The 22400-nt window shown below is 47.6% G+C and overlaps 1 protein-coding gene and 1 long non-coding RNA gene across 3 annotated transcripts; both read right to left on the bottom strand.

Annotated features, from left to right (window-relative positions):
• Nucleotides 1-2637: 2637 nt before the first annotated feature.
• LOC123051644 (cation/calcium exchanger 1) lies at nt 2638-4939 on the bottom strand. Of its 2 annotated transcripts, none has more exons than XM_044474598.1 (3): nt 4784-4939; nt 4593-4677; nt 2638-4524 (listed from the first exon to the last, which is right to left on the bottom strand). In XM_044474598.1, exons 2-3 carry the CDS (start codon nt 4615-4617, stop codon nt 2729-2731), a joined length of 1821 nt encoding a protein of 606 aa, XP_044330533.1. In that variant the 5' UTR covers nt 4618-4677; nt 4784-4939; the 3' UTR covers nt 2638-2728. The 2 variants fall into 2 exon arrangements, with proteins under 2 accessions (XP_044330533.1, XP_044330535.1); XM_044474600.1 differs by having other exon boundaries at nt 2638-4518.
• A 1377-nt stretch (nt 4940-6316) lies between these two features.
• Nucleotides 6317-9672, bottom strand: LOC123051643 (uncharacterized). The gene is made up of 3 exons (XR_006424226.1): nt 9341-9672; nt 6965-9256; nt 6317-6670 (listed from the first exon to the last, which is right to left on the bottom strand). It is a non-coding gene; the product is annotated as an uncharacterized lncRNA (long non-coding RNA).
• Between the last annotated feature and the right edge of the window lie 12728 nt (nt 9673-22400).

Below are 22400 nucleotides of genomic sequence, written 5' to 3'. Positions count from 1 at the left end.
TTTGCAGCTCCCAGGGCGGACGTCGTAGCAAGCCAGGGCACCAGTCCCAACAAAATAGGGCTCCGATTCCAGTAAAAATAGGGTCGCCGGTAGCAACAATCAAGACTCCACCCCGTCGTTGCCATAGAAAACCACTCAAGTCGGCTACAGCAAACCAGTTATTGGTTCCAGCTCGGGCTTCGTCCTGTTGTAGCGAAACTGTCGTCATGGTCACCAAGGAAGTTGCCCTCGTATCCGCGGGTTGCAACAATTGCTAGTCACGGTTCCAGCAAAAAAAATCTCAGGTTCCAGCAAAATGGATCGTCGGTCGCAACACACATCTCGCCGTCCCAACAAAAAAATTGCTCGGTCGTCGCACCTCTCGAACAAGATGGTTCCAGCAAAAAAAGATCGCCAGTCACACGCCCATCGTAGCTCTTCTCGTCGTACTAGATTGCAGCACGCCGCACAGATAGTTGCAGCTCACCCATGGGCGATTGCAGCATGCCACATAGGTTCCAGCTCGTCGATGTAGCCATTGCAGCAAACCGCGCGGGCATGGTTCCATCTCCCCCCTCTCCCGACACGTCACATCATCCCCATGGTCACGGTTCTAGCTCGCTAAGATGCTGGCCGTCGCATCATCAAGGAATGGGGGCTTCAGCTCCACGTCGCATCCACGATGGGGAGGGAGGAGGTTGTGGGTGGCGGCCATGGCGAGAGGGAAGGGACATGGTGAGATCGATGGGGCAACCCATGGTTGTAATCAAATAAGCGCGAGGAAAGAGATGGGTTGTGTGGAACGAATGACGAAAACCAATTCATTGAAGATAAGGCTAAGGGGGAGAGGTGTTCTAGCCCTGTGAACTTGTCTATCCACGTGGAGCGCGCGAGAGCGACCGGAAAGGCGTTCGACCGGTAGGAAACATTTACCAATCTTCTATATCTAGACAATCAGCCTCGGCTAACCTATATCTCTCTATGTATGCAACGCACGAGGTATAATCTAATACCCATTAGATGCCGCCCCCAAGCTCTCTACAGTGGCCGCTCACCACATGCCCAACAAAATTAAATACATATGTCACCTCATTATGCAAGCATGCATAGAAAAAGAACCATCTCAACAGGCATGGAAAAAAGGTACATCTCAATAACTGCATACAATAAGTCATACCTATTTTCAGTTTTAGTTCTCAAATACTATTCATCCAAATATTCATGTTTAAAATCATCAAATGTCATGAGAGTATATTGCAACCAATTCTAAGCGCAATGTGTAGAGTACCATCAAGCAACATGTGAAATTTTCTAGCAATATTATTGTAGCAAAATGTACATTTTCAGTTTCAGTCCTACTTAGAAATTTCCTACCAAGAAATATCAAAAATAAATTTTATTCATTTGTCCCACCCTCTTTTGTATAACTTAGTGCTTATTTGACCGCTCTTGTCTAATTTGTGTTTATTTGGCATGCTTTTGCCTTTCCTTCTGCTTATCTCAACAGTGTAATACAAAATTGTACCTATAAAGGGTGCTGGGCTACCCAGCCTCCCAACATGTTTCATCCGATTATCGTTCTTGGCCGTTGTATGGTTTTATAATGGTCCCTTTTACCTTCATTTACAATCTTTTTATCGGTGTTATCATGTTGCGCCCTCATGGTGTTGGCCAAGTCATGGCCTATGACCTCTAACTGATCTGCATATGATGTATTTGAATGACTACTTATATCCTAACTTCAGACTTTTATTCTAGCTTGGTATATTTACCATCTCAAGTTTGATCAATTGTTTCAGACCAATAACAATGCTTTATCGTGTTCTTTACATTTGATCAGTAGTTTCTTCATAGATAATAAAGTACCAGCAGATGAACAAGTGTGTTATATGTGCCCATGCTTTGATGCAAGCATTAGAATAATTCTCTGGTTTTCCTTCTGATTTCTTATCAGTGCCCATGCTTTCTGTGGCTAATTGGTAAATTATATCCATATATACAGAGTCCATGATATGAGACAGTTCGAAGTTGAAGGGATTAATACTATGGTTGAGAAGGGAAAGTCAATGTCTTCTTTGTTGGAACATTCCCTAAGATGGTCCAAGGTAATTATTTTAGGCATCAAGTTTTTAATTGTGCATCATTTTGCTTTGGTAAATTCAGCTCAGTTAACCACCAGAGACAACTTCATTTTTCTTTGTATGTTGATCATTTTGGTGTGGTTGTTTGATATGATGTCAACAACATTTCCCGTTCTTCTTGCATGTTATTTAGTTACATCGTCAATAAAGTAGACCACTATTTCTGCTGCTAAAGCTTTTTTTGCTCTGTTTGTGTCTATGTCATCATGGCCTTCGCAGGAGTTGTAGTTCTGAATATACTGCTTCTCTATATGGATCTATTATTGCGTGAACTAACGATATACGGTGAGCTGCCTCACACCATCATTTGGTCATTGTAGTGCTTGAGTTGGCAAATTTGATGAAACCAAGTAATGTGCCTAGTCCATTTTCATTCCTTTTTATCACCCTTTTAGATTCTAAGATGCATTAAAATAAAATAAAATTGACCACTGCATGTGGCTGTTCCCGCTCATTTAGTGCCCACATATGCATGCACTGCAGTTAATGCAGAATAAAGCACCAAGAAACACACCTTTTTTGAGAAAAAAACATGCTAATTGGGCAGTTTTGCAATGTACAAAATTTGTTCTACCACTCATACTTTCTTTTGAGTTGGACCCTTTAAATTAAGCAAAAAGGGAGGGAGTAGTACACAAGAAACACAAGTATATGGCCAGGAGCCCAAAGCCCAGTGTCCTACCCACCTTCATGCCCCTTCTCGGGAGCATGAAGAAGGCCCACAAAAGCCCAGCAGCCACCCAGCCTAGCGTCTGGTAGAGCCTGGGCTCCCAGGGTATCGCTACGGGCTTCGGGTACCCGGCCCAGCAAGACAGCAACAGAGACAGGCCCAGCCCCACGAGGACGTTGAACACCGGCCCGCCGTAGCAACCTGCTACGGCCACCTGGGCTCCACCGCGGCGCGCCGCCACGGCCACGGCCACGTTCGCGATGAGGTCGCCCAGCGAGTTGCCCCATGCTAGAACTGTCATCCCCAGCGTCGCCGGATCCACACCCAGCACCAGGCCGGCGGACACAAGAAGGGAGAGGAGCTCGTTCGCGATGACGTACTCCCAGGCCACGCTCATGACGAACCCACCGGCGAGCCAGGCCGAGAGGAATTTCGTCGGCGGGGCATCAGCCTCCGTGCTGAGGAAGGCGAGGAGGCCCAGGGACAGGCCGGCGATGCCGCCGAGGAGGAGGGCGAGGGGCGGGCTCCCGGTGGCGTGGCTCCAGAGGCAAGAGAGGAAGACAGGGGAAAGGGTCGCCGCGGCGACCGCGGCCGGCTTGCTCCACCGCTCCTCGCTCGCGTCCGGTATGGTCAGCCGCCGCGGGAGGTACAGAGGTAGCTCCAGCACGCGCACCGCCGACCAGAACACGCCCTTCTTTTTCTTCGTTGCGTCGCCGGCGTAGTACTGCAGGAGGGGCGCCCTTTCGGGGAGCAGCGGTTCTTGGTCGGGGTAAAAATCCGTCTCCACGACGTTGCAGAGCTCCGACGAGGCGGTGGTGTCGACCCACGCCGCCTCTGCCTCTCCGTCGTGCGATCTGCCGTGGATAAAGACGACGACGAGGACGTATACGAGGTAGAGGGAGGTGAAGGCGAGGGCGCCCCAAATGCTGACCTCGCCCGCGGCGAGGACAACGGCGACGGCGGCGAGGGCGATGAGGAGGAAGCACGCGTCCCGGAAGAAGCTGCCTCTGTCGATGGCGACGCCGCGGCCGCCGACGCGGAGGCAGATGACGCCGAGCACGGCGGAGGACACGAACAGCGCGCCGCCGAGCAAGCCGTTGAGCCCCACGGCGGTGCTCGCTCCCTTCCCGGTGCCGCCCGACGCGAAGGAGGCGACGGTGGAGAGCGCGTCCGGCGCGCCGTTGCCCAGCGACAGGAGCGTCACGCCGGCCACGGCCGGGGACAGGCGGAGCAGCCGCGAGAGGCCCTCGAGGCTGGAGCAGAAGTAGACCGCCGCGGTGTCGCCCAGGACGTAGAAGAGCACGGCGAGCCACGCGGCCATCGCGGCGTACCCAAGGGCCCGGTGCTCGTCGCCGCAGACGCAGTAGAACAGGTACAGGTAATCGACGTAGCCCCGTCCCCGCGGGTAGCACCGGCCGGCAACTGACGATGATGTAGCGGCGTCGTAGCCGCACCTGTCCTTGTCAACCTCCAGCCGCCGGTGAGCACCGTCGCAGCCGCCGCCATGGCCGTGCCCCTCGCGCTCGTCGCCGCTCCAGCCGTTCATGGACGTCGCCGAATCCCGCGGCACGGCAGGGCGCGAGACGCAGAAGAAGAAGGCCATGAGCAAGAAGGCGACGTTGAGGCAGGCGATGAGTAACCGCGCCGCCGCTGTGGCCATGATCGAGCTTTGTGCACGAGGCCTGTGGAGGCCCGTTCTGCTTGGCTTGTATCTGGGGGCGCAAGAATCTGAATCTGGACATCACTTGACATGTGATTAAACACAAACAAACATTACTCACATCGTAAAGTAGTACACTAACCACAAAAGGTGTTTAGAGCAGTCATCTCATGAAAAAGAAGAAAGCCAAAATTTTGTTGCGAGATTAGGGGAAAGCTTCACCCAGCCTGAGAAGAAGCCAAGGTAATTAGAGAGATTGCGTGGCGATATGAAGAATGCAACAATGAAAGAACATATGAGAGTGATGAGTTGGTTGGTTGATTGAAGAAGAACCAAATTAAGAACGGTCAATGGCACGCAGGGTGTGAGTGATGTTATCCTCCTGGTTCGGCGCTTCCTGGCCGCAAGTTGGACTTGCATCCATTGTTCCAAGTGTAACCGAGTGAGGTCGACGCACGCCCCATCTTGATGGCAGGCAGCAACCTCCACCGATTCATTGCCCTCGCGACAAAAAACAATAATGAGCGTGGAGGCATAGAGCACGTCAGGGACCAGCGGGTAGTTGCGAGCAGTGACATGTTTTAATTTCCAGAGCTGGTGCGGTGATATGTTTTTTTTTTTCAATTTAGCTATGTGTAATTCGCCTAAAAAATGAATTTGGCTAAGTCGATTTTTGAGCCATTGAATTTCCGCTTCAAGATTCTTGCTCTTTTTTCTTTCTGTTTTTTGGCAAACTCATGAAGCTTTATTGAACCGTCACACAATTTACAGGGAGAACAAGAGATCTCCAGGAATACCAAACCAAACATGACGACCTATCCCTAGACTCAAAGCATGCTTTGCTAGTTTGTGGGCATGGACATTCGAGGTTCTAAACTCATGTAAAATTAAACAAGAGGAAAAACTACTAGAGCTTTGGTTGATCTCGCGAACAATAGCACCACATAGAGGCGATGATCCCCTCCGAATAGCTTCAACCGCCATTTTGCAATCAGATGCCACTAATATCTTATGAATATATAGGTCATTTGCTAGAGATAGAGCCTCTCTAATCACCAACGCTTCCAGCACCTCAGGATCCTCAATATTCCTGAAAACCACAGCTGATGCCCCCCAGAAGACACCAGAACCGTCACGACAAATAGCGCCTACAGCCCCAAAACTTCCCGACCTGGACACTGCTGCATCAACATTTATCTTTGCGTGTCCTTCCTCGGGTGGTATCCAGGAGTTTGGTCTTGGTGTTGCCGCTGCGTGTGGTCTGGGTTCCCGCTTTGAAAGGCACTGCAAGTCGGTAATATCTCTCTTTATGAACGCATGTGTTGCAAACGGAGTTTGTAGAATTCCTTCGTGAATAATCCTCCGTCGTTCAGACCAAATCGCCCAGAGTATGATGATCATTGCTGTGAATTCTTATTGTGGTAGCTCATAGCAAACAGCCACCCCTTCGCATTTTCATCCCGATTCATACACATGTGCCGCACCATTTCATCATTTGATAGTGCCCACACCACTACTAGGAAAAACACTACCAGTAGCGTAGGTTTTTGCATATCAGTAGCGTGGGTTCCCACACTACTACTACGACGCTACAGCTAACTTTTAACAGTAGCGTGTTTTTTACCCCGCGCTACAGCTAAAAAAGTTAGTAGTAGCATGGTGTCAGTAGTAGCATGGTGTCACCCACGCTACCACTATTCCACACACCTACGCTACTACTATCTAAGTACTAGTAGCGCCCCATTTACACCTACGCTACTACTATCCAAGTACTAGTAGCGCCACATTTTCCCCCACGCTACAACTAACTAATTAGAATTTTTTTTAAAGTCAGATGCAGTTTTCATGGATGGAAATCAAGACACGTCCAGTGCAAATAAACTAAGTTCCAAAACCATCTTAGCACTTGCAGCATTCATGGATACAGCATTGAACATCTCAACTCGAGATCTCAAGATCAAATTTAACATCAGATGCAAACAACTAGACCACTTCTCTAGATGTATCTACCAAGGCTTGGAGTTCAAACGTCGGTGGATCCGAGCACTCCCTCCCGCCGGACGGTGGCGTCGAGGTCCTCCACCTCGGCGACCTCCGGCGTCGCAATGACCTGGACGATCATCTATGCAGCGCGGTCGCCGGGCTTCATGATGAAGTCCACCTCCGAGTGGTTGAAGAGCACCACGCCCACCAAGCCACAGTAGTCCATGTCGATCACCCCTGCGCCCACGTCGGAAAGTGAAAACTTGTTAGTTGGCGTCTGCATCCAAATCTAATAGGGTATTTTCTTTCTTTTTAGCACATGCACATGAATCAATAGTAATGCATAATAACAAGAAAAAATAACCATGAATCCTAAAGAAAAAGATCATTCTTTGGGCCAGGTTGATAGTTTCGAGGCACGGGAAAGGATAATATTGGTAAAAGTCTTCATTACAAGAACAATGGGCTGAGATTTCTCAAATGACATTTGTTTCACCAACAATGATTAATGACGAGACAAGTAAGATTTACCTGAGCAGCGTCAGCATACCCTCTGGTCCTTGCAAGAACTTGAATGCCAAGGTTCTTAGCTTACTCCCCACTGACTAGCACAAGTGCAGCAGCACCGTCGCTGTACATTGAATAATAAGAATGGCATTACAGTTACACTTCCAGGCAAACATTGCTTTACATAACTTATATTAACCATGGAGAAAGCCTAAATTCAAGCTACGAAATAATATAGCTTCAGTACACTCTTAAGATGATACATTTACTACTGTAGATATATAGCATAGTTTGGCTGCATGCTGCATATACCAAAGGTAATCTGATCGTGTAAAAATAAATCTACAATGCTACACTAAGTACCATAATTCTGAATGAAATAGTTGAGTTTAGAGGTATTAAATGGACACACTTCGATCACAAAGATCAATATCTACTCGCTTAAATTCAAATGCTTTACTCAAGATTGTGAAATCATACTTGACTCTGGCTGCATATTAATTACTCTACAATGTTTAAAGGGAGCACATTGTTTATTCATTAGTGCACAATCTTCATAATGGGCGAAAAATTCAAAAAAATTAGCTCACTTAGAACTAGTGGTCGTCTTACAAAAGAAATAAATAATACTCCCTACAGAGGGAGTATGAATTAACAGTTCTAGTAATGCTAAAATAATTACTCCGTACATAATTTTTGTTATTCTACACTCAAAAGCATCCTCAGAAAATTCTTACAGCAGAAGTTGCTCTGCTCACCACCTTGAGGCATATGCATCACCACCTTAAGCAAACACATGCACCAGGACAACCCACGGCCATGGCGCATCAACCAATCAACCCATGCATGTTTTCTGTATGTCATAGGCTCTCGGTTAACTTCACTAATAATCAGTACGTATTTACTCACTTTCAGGGAACATATGCTATCTTTTGTCTGTACAGCATATAAAAATGGAAATACAAGAAATAAAACAAAAGATTCTATGCAACTGTGTAATGCTCAGAGCACATCTAAAATGACATTCTCTATATGCATATCTGTAATGCCTAGGGCCTACAATAAGAAACAATTCATTAACAGACGGTCTCTTTGGAGATAAGACATTCAGATTTGGCAAAATTTGAAGAAATCAGGATTCGGATGTTCGAAAGGAAAGCACATGAATGGAACACAGAAAAAATCAATCATTCAAAATCAGCAATGTGTAGCACAATGTACTCCCTTTAAACATTAGTGCTGATCTCCACGGGCAGCTAGCAGTGTATACATCGAACTTCCCAAAACCAAAAACTAAAACCCAAAAATACAAACACACAAACACACACAAGCACGCACGGTCTACAAAACCAAGACCCAAGATACAAACCCAAACGGCACACACCAAATAAATGGTAACGAAACCCCAAGACCTTCTTTCAGAGTTCTTTTGAACTACATGTACAGGTACATGAGGTTCTGCTGGAGCTTAGCTTGGTTCCTGCAGCACCGCAGCAGTAAGTTGTAGGCAAAACAAGGCTCAGCGTGTGGGCGTTGTAGCCTGTTGGGCAATGAACATTAAGCAAAAAAATTGTGGGACGATTGTGCAGTGATTGGTAACCAAAGGTGTACTCCCTGTCAGTAACCACAAAGTAAGCATATGCACATGACAGAACACGCACGAGTATGAATGAAAATAAAGATGAAGCTGTTGCTCGGCATTGACAGTAGGGAAGCAGAGAAACAGTGCGCTGAACAAGAAACATTGGTACTTTTCTACACAGTAATTAATCACGTCTATCAGACATATACTTTTTCATAAATAAACAACCTAGAACTAGCACAGATCAACTTGGGTCTCAACCAATGTACTAAAATCCGTAGCATCACCATTAGGACCTAGTATAACCAACGTGGATGTCATTTGTGAACACATTTGATTGTCCAAACTGGGAAGGCCCTTGAATCTCTCTCTATTAGACGACCATAACATATTCTAATTGTTCCTAAACACTACTCCTAACTGATATGATGTTACCGTCAGAGCTAAGATATCAAAAACTACATAAAACACTATATCATTCCATCATGAGGGCAGTGCTCCAACAACACAGTTGCTGGAGTAGATCACAAGGATATCAGACCTGCCGTGGTGGGTCATCATGGCCATGCTTGAGCTCGGGCAGGACCTCTTGGTCGCCCTAGGAGCAGACCCCTCCCGCCCCTCCTCCTCGAGCAGAGCAGGGCTGGCGGCTAGGTGCGCCCCTCCTTCTCCTCCTCGATCAGGGCAAGGTTTGTGCCCTCTTGCCATCATTGTCGTCTCTGCACCATGGTGACCTGCAGCAAAGGGACGGATAGGAGGAGAAGGAGAGGTGAGGAGGAAAGTGTGGACCTGAGCAAGGAAGGAGGGGAAGGGCCTACCTGGGCAACGCCGGAGACGGATCTCGCAAGCTCCGGCCTCGCCATCGCCGATTGTGGTGGATTCCGGCAAGAAGACGGGAGGCGCCCGAAACCCTAGCGGCGGGCGAGGGCGCAACCCTTGAGGCGCGGATCTGGAAGGGGGGAGAGGGGCAGAGCTTGGGGGCGTGTTGCGCGCGGCCGGAGCTCGCCGGAACCGGCCGACATGGGCGGCGGCGGCGGCGAGGAGATAGTGGGGGAGAGGAGCTGGACCGAGGGTGGGGGTGAGTTTCACGAGAGAGAGGTTTTTTTCTTTGAGAGAGAGAGTTTGGTGCGGTGGGAGTGGATCGGGTGGGGTGGGGGTGCGGCAGTGGACACGTAGTAGCGTGGGGTGTGTCAATTATAGCTATTCACTTAGTAGGAGCGCAGGTTTTATAAGCCGCACTACTGCTATGCTCTATCCTTAAGAGATACTTATTAATAGCGTATTTTTTTGTCATGCGGCTATCAGTAATATTTACTAGTAGCGAGGGGTCAATACAGTGCGCTACTAGTAATTAGCAGTAGCATGGGTCAAAATAAAGCGCTACTAGTAAGCGTCTATCTATAAGCTATTTCCTAGTAGTGCACATTCCTTGCTAAAGAACAGTCTAAGAGTGCGCGTCTCCGGTCATCATCCGCCCGGTAGATGGCACACACATGAGACGAGGCCATATTCCAGCGATGAAGAGTATCTCCTGTGGGTAAGGAGTGTCGTGCCAGCCTCCAGGTAAACATTTTTAGTTTTGAAGAAACTTGCATACCCCACATAGAGGACCACCCTTTACGCTCCAGTACAGGGTCTGCATACCCTTTCGTTTTCTCTAGCCATGCATCGCGGCTAGTTTTTAGATTTTGATATAAGATAAAAGTACACCCGGGGAGCCATAGTTTTCACTAGAGGCTTCTCTCGAGAAAAAATAGCATACGATGGATAAACAAATTACTGTTGGGCAATTGATAGAAATGCAAATAATCATGATGATATCCAAGACAATGATCATGTATATAGGCATCACGTCCGAGACAAGTAGACCGACTCCTGCCTGCATCTATTACTATTACTGTTGGGAAACGCGGTAATTTCAAAAAAATTCCTACGATCACGCAAGATCTATCTATGTGATGCATAGCAATGAGAGGGGAGAGTGTGTCCACGTACCCTCGTAGACCGAAAGCGGAAGTGTTTAGTTAACGCGGTTGATGTAGTCGAACGTCTTCGCGATCCAACCGATCTAAGCACTGAACGTACGGCACCTCCGCGTTCAGCACACGTTCAGCTCAGAGACGTTTCTCGTACTCTTGATCCAGTTGAGGCCGAGGGAGAGTTTCGTCAGCACGACGGCGTGGTAACGGTGATGTTGAAGTTACCGGCGCAGGGCTTCGCCTAAGCACTACGACGATATGACCGAGGTGTGTAACTGTGGAGGGGGGCACCGCACACGGCTAAACAGTTGTCAACTTGTGTGTCTTTGGGGTGCCCCCCTCCCCCGTATATAAAGGAGGGGAGGAGGAGGCCGGCGGCCAACAAGGGGCACGCCAAGGGGGGGGGACTCCTACTCCTAGTTGGAGTAGGTCTCCCACCTTTCCTAGTCCAAGAGGAAGAAGAGGGGGAAGGAGGAGGTGGAGAGAAGGAAGGAGAGGGGGGCCGCCGCCCCTTCCCCTTGTCCAATTTGGACTGGGGCAAGGGGGGCCGCGCACCACCTCCTGGCTGCCCTCTCTCTTCTCCACTAAGGCCCATGAGGGCCAATACCTTCCCGGGGGGTTCCGGTAACCTCCTGTACTCCGGTTTTATCTGAAACTTCTCCGGAACACTTCCGGTGTCCGAATATAGTCGTCCAATATATCAATCTTTATGTCTCGACCATTTCGAGACTCCTCGTCATGTCCGTGATCATATCTGGGACTCCGAACAATCTTCGGTACATCATATCACATAAACTCATAATACCAATCGTCATCGAACGTTAAGCGTGCGGACCCTACGGGTTCGAGAACTATGTAGACATGACCGAGACACGTCTCTGGTCAATAACCAACAGCGGAAGCTGGATGCTCATATTGGTTCCTACATATTCTACGAAGATCTTTATCGGTCAAACCGCATAACAACACGTGTCCCCTTTGTCATCGGTATGTTACTTGCCCGAGATTCGATCGTCGGTATCTCAATACCTAGTTCAATCTCGTTCCCGGCAAGTCTCTTTACTCGTTCTGTAATACTTCATCCCGCAACTAACTCATTAGTCACAATGCTTGCAAGGCTTATAGTGATGAGTATTACCGAGAGGGCCCAGAGATACCTCTCCGAAACACGGAGTGACAAATCCTAATCTCGATCTATGCCAACCCAACAAACACCTTCAGAGACACCTGTAGAGCACCTTTATGATCACACATTTATGTTGTGACGTTTGGTAGCACACTAAGTGTTCCTCCGGTATTCGGGAGTTGCATAATCTCATAGTCTGAGGAACTTGTATAAGTCATGAAGAAAGCAGTAGCAATGAAACTAATACGATCATAATGCTAAGCTAACGGATGGGTCATGTCCATCACATCATTCTCCTAATGATATGATCCCGTTCATCAAATGACAACACATGTCTATGGTTAGGAAACATAACCATCTTTGATTAATGAGCTAGTTAAGTAGAGGCATACTAGGGACTATATGTTTTGTCTATGTATTCACACATGTACTAAGTTTCCGGTTAATACAATTCTAGTATGAACAATAAACATTTATCATGAATTAAGGAAATAAATAATAACTTTATTATTGCCTCTAGGTCATATTTCCTTCAATTACTCCACACATCGACCGCTATCCAACATGCATCTAGAGTATTAAGTTCATAAAGAGCGGAGTAACGCCTTAAGCAAGATGACATGATGTAGACAAAGTAAACTCATGCATGAATAAACCCCATCTTTTTACCCTTAATAGCAACGATACATACGTGTCATGTACCCTTCTATCACTGGGATTGAGAACCGCAAGATTGAACCCATTACAAAGCACCTCTTCCCATTGCAAGATAAATCAATCTAGTTGGCCAAACCAAATCAATAGATTGAAGAAGAAATACGAAGCTATAACAATCATGCATAAAAGAGTTTGAAGAAAACTCAAATAATATTCATGGATAATTTGATCGTAAACTCACAATTCATCGGATCCCAACAAACGTATCGCAAAAAAGAATTACATCGGATAGAACTCCAAGAACATCAAGGAGAACATTGTCATGAAGAACATCAAGAGAGAAGAAGCCATCTAGCTACTAACTATAGACCCGTAGGTCTGTGGTAAACTACTCATGCATCATCGGAAGGGCGGCAAGGTTGATGTAGAGCCCCCCCTCCTCGTGATCAATTCCCCCTCTGGCGGGTGCCGGCGGAGGCCTCCATATGGGATCTCACGAGAACAGAAACTTGCGAAGGCGAAAAAAGTATTTTGGGCTTCTCTTCGATCCGAGGGGAATATTTGGGTATTTATAGAGGTGAAATTTGGTCAAGACGCTCTGCGAGGGGTCCACAAGCCTGTGGGGCACGCCCCACGAGCTTGTCACTCTCTCGTGGGTCTTCTGGTCCTCCCCGAACCTTCTAGGGTCTCTTCTGGTCCAGAAAAAATTAATTCAAACTTTTTTCTTCATTTGTACTATGTTTGATAGTGATTTTCTGAAAAGTCAAAAACAGGCAAAAAACAACAACTCGCACTGGCACTAAGTTAATATGTTAGTCCCAAAAAATGATATAAAGTTGCTTGTAAGTGAGTACAAAACATCCAAGATTGATACTGTAATAGCATGGAAAATAATTAATTATAGATATATTGGAGACGTATCACATACCTAGACAATCTATTTTTTGCTAAGCCTAATTTGTTAAGAAAAGCTAAAAATTGGTAGTTGCCTATGTTGGGGATCGTTGCAGAAATTAAAAAATTTCTACGCATCACCAAGATCAATCTATGGAGTAACTAGCAACGAGGGAGAGGGGAGTGCATCTTCATACCCTTGAAGATCGCGAAACGGAAGCGTTGCAAGAACACGGTTGGAGGAGTCGTACACGTAGCGATTCAGATCGCGGTCGATTCCGATCTTAGCGCCGAACAACGGCGCCTCCGCGTTCAACACACGTGCAGCCCGGTGACGTCTCCCGCGCCTTGATCCAGCAAGGAGGAGGGAGAGGTTGGGAAAGACAACTCCAGCAGCAGCACGACGGCGTGGTGGTGTTGGAGCAACGTAGACTTCAACAGGGCTTCGCCAAGCACCGCGGAATTAGGAGGAGGTGTTGGGGAGGGGGAGGGCTGCACCTTGGATGTGGTGCGGCTGCCCTCCCACATCCCCTCTATTTATAGGGGCAAGGGAGAGGGGCCCGGCCCCCTCCAGATGGATCTAGAGGGGGGCGGCGCCCAAGGGGGGAGGCTTGCCCCCCAAGCCAAGGGGGGCGCCCCCTTTAGGGTTCCCCCCAACCCTAGGCGCATGGGCCCTAGGGGGGATGGCGCCTAGCCCACTTAGGGGCTGGTTCCCTTCCACATACAGCCCATAGGGCCCTCCGGGGCAGGTAGACCCTCCCGGTGGAACCCTGGAACCCCTTCGGTGGCCCCGGTACAATACTGGCATACCCCCGAACACTTCCGGTGACCGTGTGATGACTTCCCATATATAAATCTTCACCTCTGGACCATTTTGGAACTCCTCGTGACGTCCGGGACTCTGAACAACATTCGGTAACCACGTACAAACTTTCCCTATAACCCTAGCGTCATCGAACCTTAAGTGTGTAGACCCTACGGGTTCGGGAGGCATGTAGACATGACCGAGACATATCTCCGGCCAACAACCAACAGCGGGATCTGGATACCCATGTTGGCTCCCACATGCTCCACGATGATCTCATTGGATGAACCACGATGTCGGGGATTCGATCAATCCCGTATACAATTCCCTTTGTCAATCGGTACGTTACTTGCCCGAGATTCGATCGTCCGTATCCCAATACCTCGTTCAATATCGGCAAGTCACTTTACTCATTACGTAATGCATAATCCCGTGACCAACTACTTAGTCACATTGAGCTCATTATGATGATGCATTACCGAGTTGTCCCAGAGATACCTTTCCGTCATACGGAGTGACAAATCGCAGTCTTGATTCGTGCCAACCCAACAGACACTTTTGGAGATACCCGTAGTGCACCTTTATAGCCACCCAGTTACGTTGTGACGTTTGGCACACCCAAAGCATTCCTACGGTATCCGGGAGTTACACGATCTCATGGTCTAAGGAAATGATACTTGACATTAGAAAAGCTCTAGCAGACGAACTACACGATCTTGTGCTATGCTTAGGATTGGGTCTTGTCCATCACATCATTCTCCTAATGAGGTGATCCCGTTATCAATGACATCCAATGTCCATGGTCAGGAAACCGTAACCATCTATTGATCAACGAGCTAGTCAACTAGAGGCTCACTAGGGACATGTTGTGGTCTATGTATACACACATGTATTACGATTTCCGGAAAACACAATTATAGCATGAACAATAGACAATTATCATGAACAAGGAAATATAATAATAACCATTTTATTATTGCCTGTAGGGCATATTTCCAACAGTCTCCCACTTGCGCTAGAGTCAATAATCTAGTTACATTGTGATGAATCGAACACCCATAGAGTTCTGGTGTTGATCATGTTTTGCTCATGGAAGAGGTTTAATCAACGGATCCGCGACATTCAGATCCGTATGCACTTTCCAAATATCTATGTCTCCATCTTGAACATGTTCACGAATGGAGTTGAAGCGACGCTTGATATGCCTGGTCTTCTTGTGAAACCTGGGCTCCTTGGCAAGGGCAATGGCTCCAGTGTTATCATAGAAGAGAGTCATCGGGCCCGACGCATTGGGAATAACTCCCAGGTCGGTGATGAACTCCTTCATCCAGACTGCTTCCCGTGCTACCTCTGAGGCTGCGATGTACTCCGCTTCACATGTAGATCCTGCCACGACGCTTTGGTTGCAACTTCACCAGCTGACTGCCCCACCATTCAAAATATACACGTATCCGGTTTGTGACTTGGAGTCATCCAGATCTGTGTCGAAGCTAGCATCGACGTAACCTTTTACGACGATCTCTTCGTCACCTCCATAAACGAGAAACATATCCTTAGTCCTTTTCAGGTACTTCAGGATGTTCTTGACTGATGTCCAGTGTTCCATGCCGGGATTACTTTGGTACCTTCCTACCAAACTTACGGCGAGGTTCACATCAGGTCTGGTACACAGCATAGCATACATAATAGACCCTATGGCTGAGGCATAGGGGATGACACTCATCTTTTCTCTATCTTCTGCCGTGGTCGGGCATTGAGCCGTGCTCAATCTCACTCCTTCCAATACAGGAAAGAACCCTTTCTTGGACTAATCCATATTGAACTTCTTCAATATCTTGTCAAGGTATGTGCTTTGCGAAAGACCAATGAGGCGTATCGATCTATCTCTATAGATCTTGATGCCTAATATGTAAGCAGCTTCTCCAAGGTCCTTCATTGAAAAACACTTATTCAAGTAGGCCTTTATGCTTTCCAAGAATTCTGTATCATTTCCCATCAATAGTATGTCATGCACATATAATATGAGAAATGCTACAGAGCTCCCACTCACTTTCTTGTAAACACATGCTTCTCCGTAAGTCTGTGTAAAACCAAACGCTTTGATCATCTCATCAAAGCGAATGTTCCAACACCGAGATGCTTGCACCAGCCCATAGATTGAGCACTGGAGCTTGCATACCTTGTCAGCATTCTTAGAATCGATAAAACCTTCCGGCTGCATCATATACAATTCTTCCTTAAGGAAGCCGTTAAGGAATGCCGTTTTGACGTCCAATGCGGCAATTGCTAACATGATTCGGATGGACTTCAGCTTCGCTACGGGTGAGAAGGTCTCATCGTAGTCAACCCCTTGAACTTGTCGATAACCCTTAGCGACAAGTCGAGCTTTATAGATGGTAACATTACCATCCGCGTCCGTCTTCTTCTTAAAGATCCATTTATTTTCTATCGCTCGCCGATCATCGGGGAAGTCTGTCAAAGTCCATACTTTGTTTTCGTACATGGATCCTATCTTGGATTGCATTGCTTCAAGCCATTTTTTGGAATCTGGGCCCGCCATCGCTTCTTCATAGTTCGAAGGTTCACCGTTGTCTAACAACATGATTTCCAGGACAGGGTTGCCATACCACTCTAGTGCGGAACGTGTCCTTGTGGACCTACGAAGTTCAGTAGTAACTTGGTCATGATCGTCATCATTAACTTCCTCTCTAGTTGGTGCAGGCACCACAGAAACATTTTCTTGCGCTGCGCTATTCTCTGGTTCGAGAGGGGTCATCTGATCAAGTTCCACTTTCCTCCCACTTACTTGTTTCGAGAGAAACTCTTTCTCTAGAAAGGAACCGTTCTTGGCAACGAAGATCTTGCCTTCGGATCTGAGGTAGAAGGTATACCCAATGGTTTCCTTAGGGTATCCTATGAAGACGCATTTTTCCGACTTGGGTTCGAGCTTTTCAGGTTGAAGTTTCTTGACATAAGCATCGCATCCCCAAACTTTAAGAAACGACAGCTTAGGTTTCTTCCCAAACCATAATTCATACGGTGTTGTCTCAACGGATTTCGACGGAGCCCTATTTAAAGTGAATGCGGCAGTCTCTAAAGCATAACCCCAAAATGATAGCGGTAAATCAGTAAGAGACATCAGAGATCGCACCATATCCAATAGAGTGCGATTACGACGTTCGGACGCACCATTAAGCTGAGGTGTTCCAGGCGGCGTGAGTTGTGAAACAATTCCAAATTTCCTTAAGTGTGTCCCAAATTCGTGACTCCAATATTCCCCTCCACGATCTGATCGTAAGAACTTTATTTTCCTGTCACGTTGATTCTCAAACTCACTCTAAAATACCTTGAACTTTTCAAAGGTCTCAGACTTGTGTTTCATTAAGTAGACATACCCATATCTACATAAGTCATCAGTGAGGCTGAGAACATAACGATAGCCACCACGAGCCTCAATGCTCATTGGACCGCACACATCAGTATGTATGATTTCCAATAAGTTGGTTGATCGCTCCATTGTTCCGGAGAACGGAGTCTTGGTCATTTTGCCCATGAGGCATGGTTCGCACGTGTCAAATGATTCATAGTCAAGAGACTCCAAAAGTCCATCTGCATGGAGTTTCTTCATGCGTTTGATACCAATGTGGCCAAGGTGGCAGTGCCACAAGTATGTAAGACCATCATTATCAACCTTACATTTCTTGGCATTCACACTATGAATATGTGTAACATCACGTTCGAGATTCAATAAAAATAAACCATTGACCAGCTGGGCATGACCATAAAACATATCTCTCATATAAATAGAACAACCATTATTCTCGGATTTAAATGAGTAGCCATCTCTCATTAAACGAGATCCAGATACAATGTTCATGCTCAAAGCTGGTACTAAATAACAATTATTGAGGTTTAAGACTAATCCCGTAGGTAAATGTAGAGGTAGCGTGCCGACGGCGATCACATCGACCTTGGAACCATTCCCGACGCGCATCGTCACCTCGTCCTTCGCCAGTCTCCGCTTATTCCGCAGCTCCTGTTTTGAGTTACAAATATGAGCAACCGCACCGGTATCAAATACCCAGGAGCTACTACGAGTACTGGTAAGGTACACATCAATAACATGTATATCACATATACCTTTGGTGTTGCCGTCCTTCTTGTCCGCTAAGTACTTGGGGCAGTTCCGCTTCCAGTGACCATTTCCCTTGCAATAAAAGCACTCAGTCTCAGGCTTGGGTCCATTTTTTAGCTTCTTCCCGGTAGCTTGCATACCTGGCGCGGCAACTCCCTTGCCATCCTTCTTGAAGCTCTTTTTACCCTTGCCTTTCTTGAACTTAGTGGTCTTATTCATCATCAACACTTGATGTTCTTTTTTGATCCCCACCTCCGCTGATTTCAGCATCGAATATACCTCAGGAATGGTTTTCTCCATCCCCTGCATCTTAAAGTTCATCACAAAGCTCTTGTAGCTAGGTGGAAGCGACTGAAGGATTCTGTCAACGACCGCGTCATCCGGGAGATTAACTCCCAGCTGAGACAAGCGGTTGTGCAACCCAGACATTTTGAGTATGTGCTCGCTGACATAACTATTCTCCTCCATCTTACAACTTTAGAACTTGTCGGAGACTTCATATCTCTCGACCAGGGCATGAGCTTGGAAAACCATTTTCAACTCTTCGAACATCTCATATGCTCTGTGCTGCTCAAAAGGCTTTTGGAGCCCTGGTTCTAAGCTGTAAAGCATGCCGCACTAAACCAGGGAGTAGTCATCACTACGCGACTGCCAGGCGTTCATAACGTCTTGAGTTGCTGGGAAAACAGGTGCTTCACCTAGCGGTGCATCAAGGACATATGCTTTCTTGGAAGCTATGAGGATGATCCTCAAGTTCCGGACCCAGTCTGTATAGTTGCTACCATCGTCTTTTAGCTTGGTTTTCTCTAGGAACGCGTTGAAGTTGAGGGCAACATTAGCGTGGGCCATTTGATCTACGAGACATATTGTAGATTTTAGACTAAGTTCATGATAATTAAGTTCATCTAATCAAATTATTAATGAACTCCCACTCAGATAGACATCCCTCTAGTCATCTAAGTGATACATGATCCGAATCGACTAGGCCGTGTCCGATCATCACGTGAGACGGACTAGTCATCAACGGTGAACATATCCATGTTGATCGTATCTTCTATACGACTCATGTTCGACCTTTCGGTTTTCCATGTTCCGAGGCCATGTCTCTACATGCTAGGCTCGTCAAGTCAACCTAAGTGTATTGCGTGTGTAAATCTGGTTTACACCCGTTGTACGCGAACGTTAAAACCTATCACACCCAATCATCACGTGGTGCTTCGGAACAACGAACCTTCACAACGGTGCACAGTTAGGGGGAACACTTTCTTGAAATTTTAGCGAGGGATCATCTTATTTATGCTACCGTCGTTCTAAGCAAATAAGATGTAAAACATGATAAACATCACATGCAATCAAATAGTGACATGATATGGCCAATATCATTTTGCTCCTTTTGATCTCCATCTTCGGGACGCCATGATCATCATCGTCACCGGCATGACACCATGATCTCCATCATCATGATCTCCATCATCGTGTCTTCATGAAGTTGTCTCGCCAACTATTACTTCTACTACTATGGCTAACGGTTTAGCAATAAAGTAAAGTAATTACATGGCGTTATTAAATGACACGCAGGTCATACAATAAATTAAGACAACTCCTATGGCTCATGCCGGTTGTCATACTCATCGACATGCAAGTCGTGATTCCTATTACAACAACATGATCAATCTCATACATCACATATATCATTCATCACATCCTTTTGGCCATATCACATCACACGACACATGCTGCAAGAACAAGTTAGACATCCTCTAATTGTTGTTGCAAATTTTTACGTGGCTGCTATAGGTTTCTAGCAAGAACGTTTCTTACCTACGCCAAAACCACAATGTGATATGCCAATTTCTATTTACCCTTTCATAAGGACCCTTTTCATTGAATCCGATCCGACTAAAGTGGGAGAGACAGACACCCGCTAGCCACCTTATGCAACTAGTGCATGTTAATCGGTGGAACCTGTCTCACGTAAGCGTACGTGTAAGGTCGGTCGGGCCGCTTCATCCAACGATGCTGCCGAATCAAGATAAGACTAGTAACAGCAAGTAAATTGACAAAATCGATGCCCACAACAACTTGTGTACTACTCGTGCATAGAAACTACGCATAGACCTAGCTCATGATGCCACTGTTGGGAATCGTTGCAGAAATTAAAAAATTTCTACGCATCACCAAGATCAATCTATGGATTAACTAGCAACGAGAGAGAGGGGAGTGCATCTTCAAACCCTTGAAGATCGCGAAATGGAAGCGTTGCAAGAACGCGGTTGGAGGAGTCGTACACGTAGCGATTCAGATCGCGGTCGATTCCGATCTTAGCGCCGAACAACGGCGCCTCCGCGTTCAACACACGTGCAGCCCGGTGACGTCTCCCGCGCCTTGATCCAGCAAGGAGGAGGGAGAGGTTGGGGAAGACAACTCCAGCAGCAGCACGACGGCGTGGTGGTGTTGGAGCAGCGTGGACTTCAGCAGGGCTTCGCCAAGCACCGCGGAAAGAGGAGGAGGTGTTGGGGAGGGGGAGGGCTGCGCCTTGGATGTGGTGCCGCTGCCCTCCCACCTCCCCTCTATTTATAGGGGCAAGGGAGAGGGGGGCGGCCCCCTCCAGATGGAGCTAGAGGGGGGCGGCGGCCCAAGGGGGGAGGCTTGCCCCCCAAGCCAAGGGGGCGCTGTTGGGGAACGTAGCAGAAATTCAAAATTTTCTACGCATCACCAAGATCAATCTATGGAGTTTACTAGCAACGAGAGGGAAGGAGTGCATCTACATACCCTTGTAGATCGCGAGCGGAAGCGTTCAAGTGAACGAGGTTGATGGAGTCGTACTCGCCGTGATCCAAATCACCAATGACCGAGTGCCGAACGGACGGCACCTCTGCGTTCAACACACGTACGGAGCAGCGACGTCTCCTCCTTCTTGATCCAGCAAGGGGGAAGGAGAGGTTGATGGAGATCCAGCAGCACGACGGCGTGGTGGTGGAAGTAGCGGGGATCTCGGCAGGGCTTCGCCAAGCTTCTGCGAGAGGGAGAGGTGTTGCAGGTGGAGAGGGAGGCGCCAGGGGCTGTGTTCTTGCTGCCTCCCTCCCCCCACTATATATAGGCCCCCTTGGGGGGCGCCGGCCCTGGATCCCATCTACAAGGGGGGGGGGCAGCCAGGGGGAAACTTGCCCCCCAAGTCAGGTGGGGAAACTTACCCCCCAAGTCAGGTGGGGCGCCCCCACCCCTAGGGTTTCCAACCCTAGGCGCAGGGGGAGGCCCATGGGGGGCGCCCCAGCCCACTAGGGGCTGGTTCCCTTCCCACTTCAGCCCATGGGGCCCTCCGGGATAGGTGGCCCCACCCGGTGGACCCCCGGGCCCTTCCGGTGGTCCCGGTACAATACCGGTGACCCCCGAAACTTTCCCGGTGGCCGAAACTTGACTTCCTATATATAATTCTTCACCTCCGGACCATTCCAGAACTCCTCGTGACGTCCGGAATCTCATCTAGGACTCCGAACAACTTTTGGGTTTCCGCATACTAATATCACTACAACCCTAGCGTCACCGAACCTTAAGTGTGTAGACCCTACGGGTTCGGGAGACACGCAGACATGACCGAGACGACTCTCCGGTCAATAACCAACAGCGGGATCTGGATACCCATGTTGGCTCCCACATGCTCCTCGATGATCTCATCGGATGAACCACGATGTCGAGGATTCAATCAATCCCGTATACAATTCCCTTTGTCTATCGGTATGTTACTTGCCCGAGATTCGATCGTCGGTATCCCGATACCTTGTTCAATCTCGTTACCGGCAAGTCTCTTTACTCGTTCCGTAACACATCATCCCGTGATCAACTCCTTGGTCACATTGTGCACATAATGATGATGTCCTACCGAGTGGGCCCAGAGATACCTCTCCGTTTACACGGAGTGACAAATCCCAGTCTCGATTCGTGCCAACCCAACAGACACTTCCGGAGATACCTGTAGTGCACCTTTATAACCACCCAGTTACGTTGTGACGTTTGGTACATCCGAAGCATTCCTACGGTATCTGGGAGTTGCACAATCTCATGGTCTAAGGAAATGATACTTGACATTAGAAAAGCTCTTAGCAAACGAACTACACGATCTTGTGCTAGGCTTAGGATTGGGTCTTGTCCATCACATCATTCTCCTAATGATGTGATCCCGTTATCAACGACATCCAATGTCCATGGTCAGGAAACCGTAACCATCTATTGATCAACGAGCTAGTCAACTAGAGGCTTACTAGGGACATGGTGTTGTCTATGT

This window comes from Triticum aestivum, chromosome 2D (genome assembly GCF_018294505.1).
Source record: "Triticum aestivum cultivar Chinese Spring chromosome 2D, IWGSC CS RefSeq v2.1, whole genome shotgun sequence".
NCBI lineage: Eukaryota > Viridiplantae > Streptophyta > Magnoliopsida > Poales > Poaceae > Triticum > Triticum aestivum.
This window is presented reverse-complemented; position numbering and strand designations above follow the sequence as displayed.

Coding starts and splice junctions, on each gene's coding strand:
- LOC123051644 (XM_044474598.1), bottom strand. CDS start 4,617: ATGACTGCTCTAAACACCTTTTGTG. Junction 4,525..4,592: donor TGCTCTAAACACCTTTTGTG/GTTAGTGTACTA, acceptor AGTGATGTCCAG/ATTCAGATTCTTGCGCCCCC.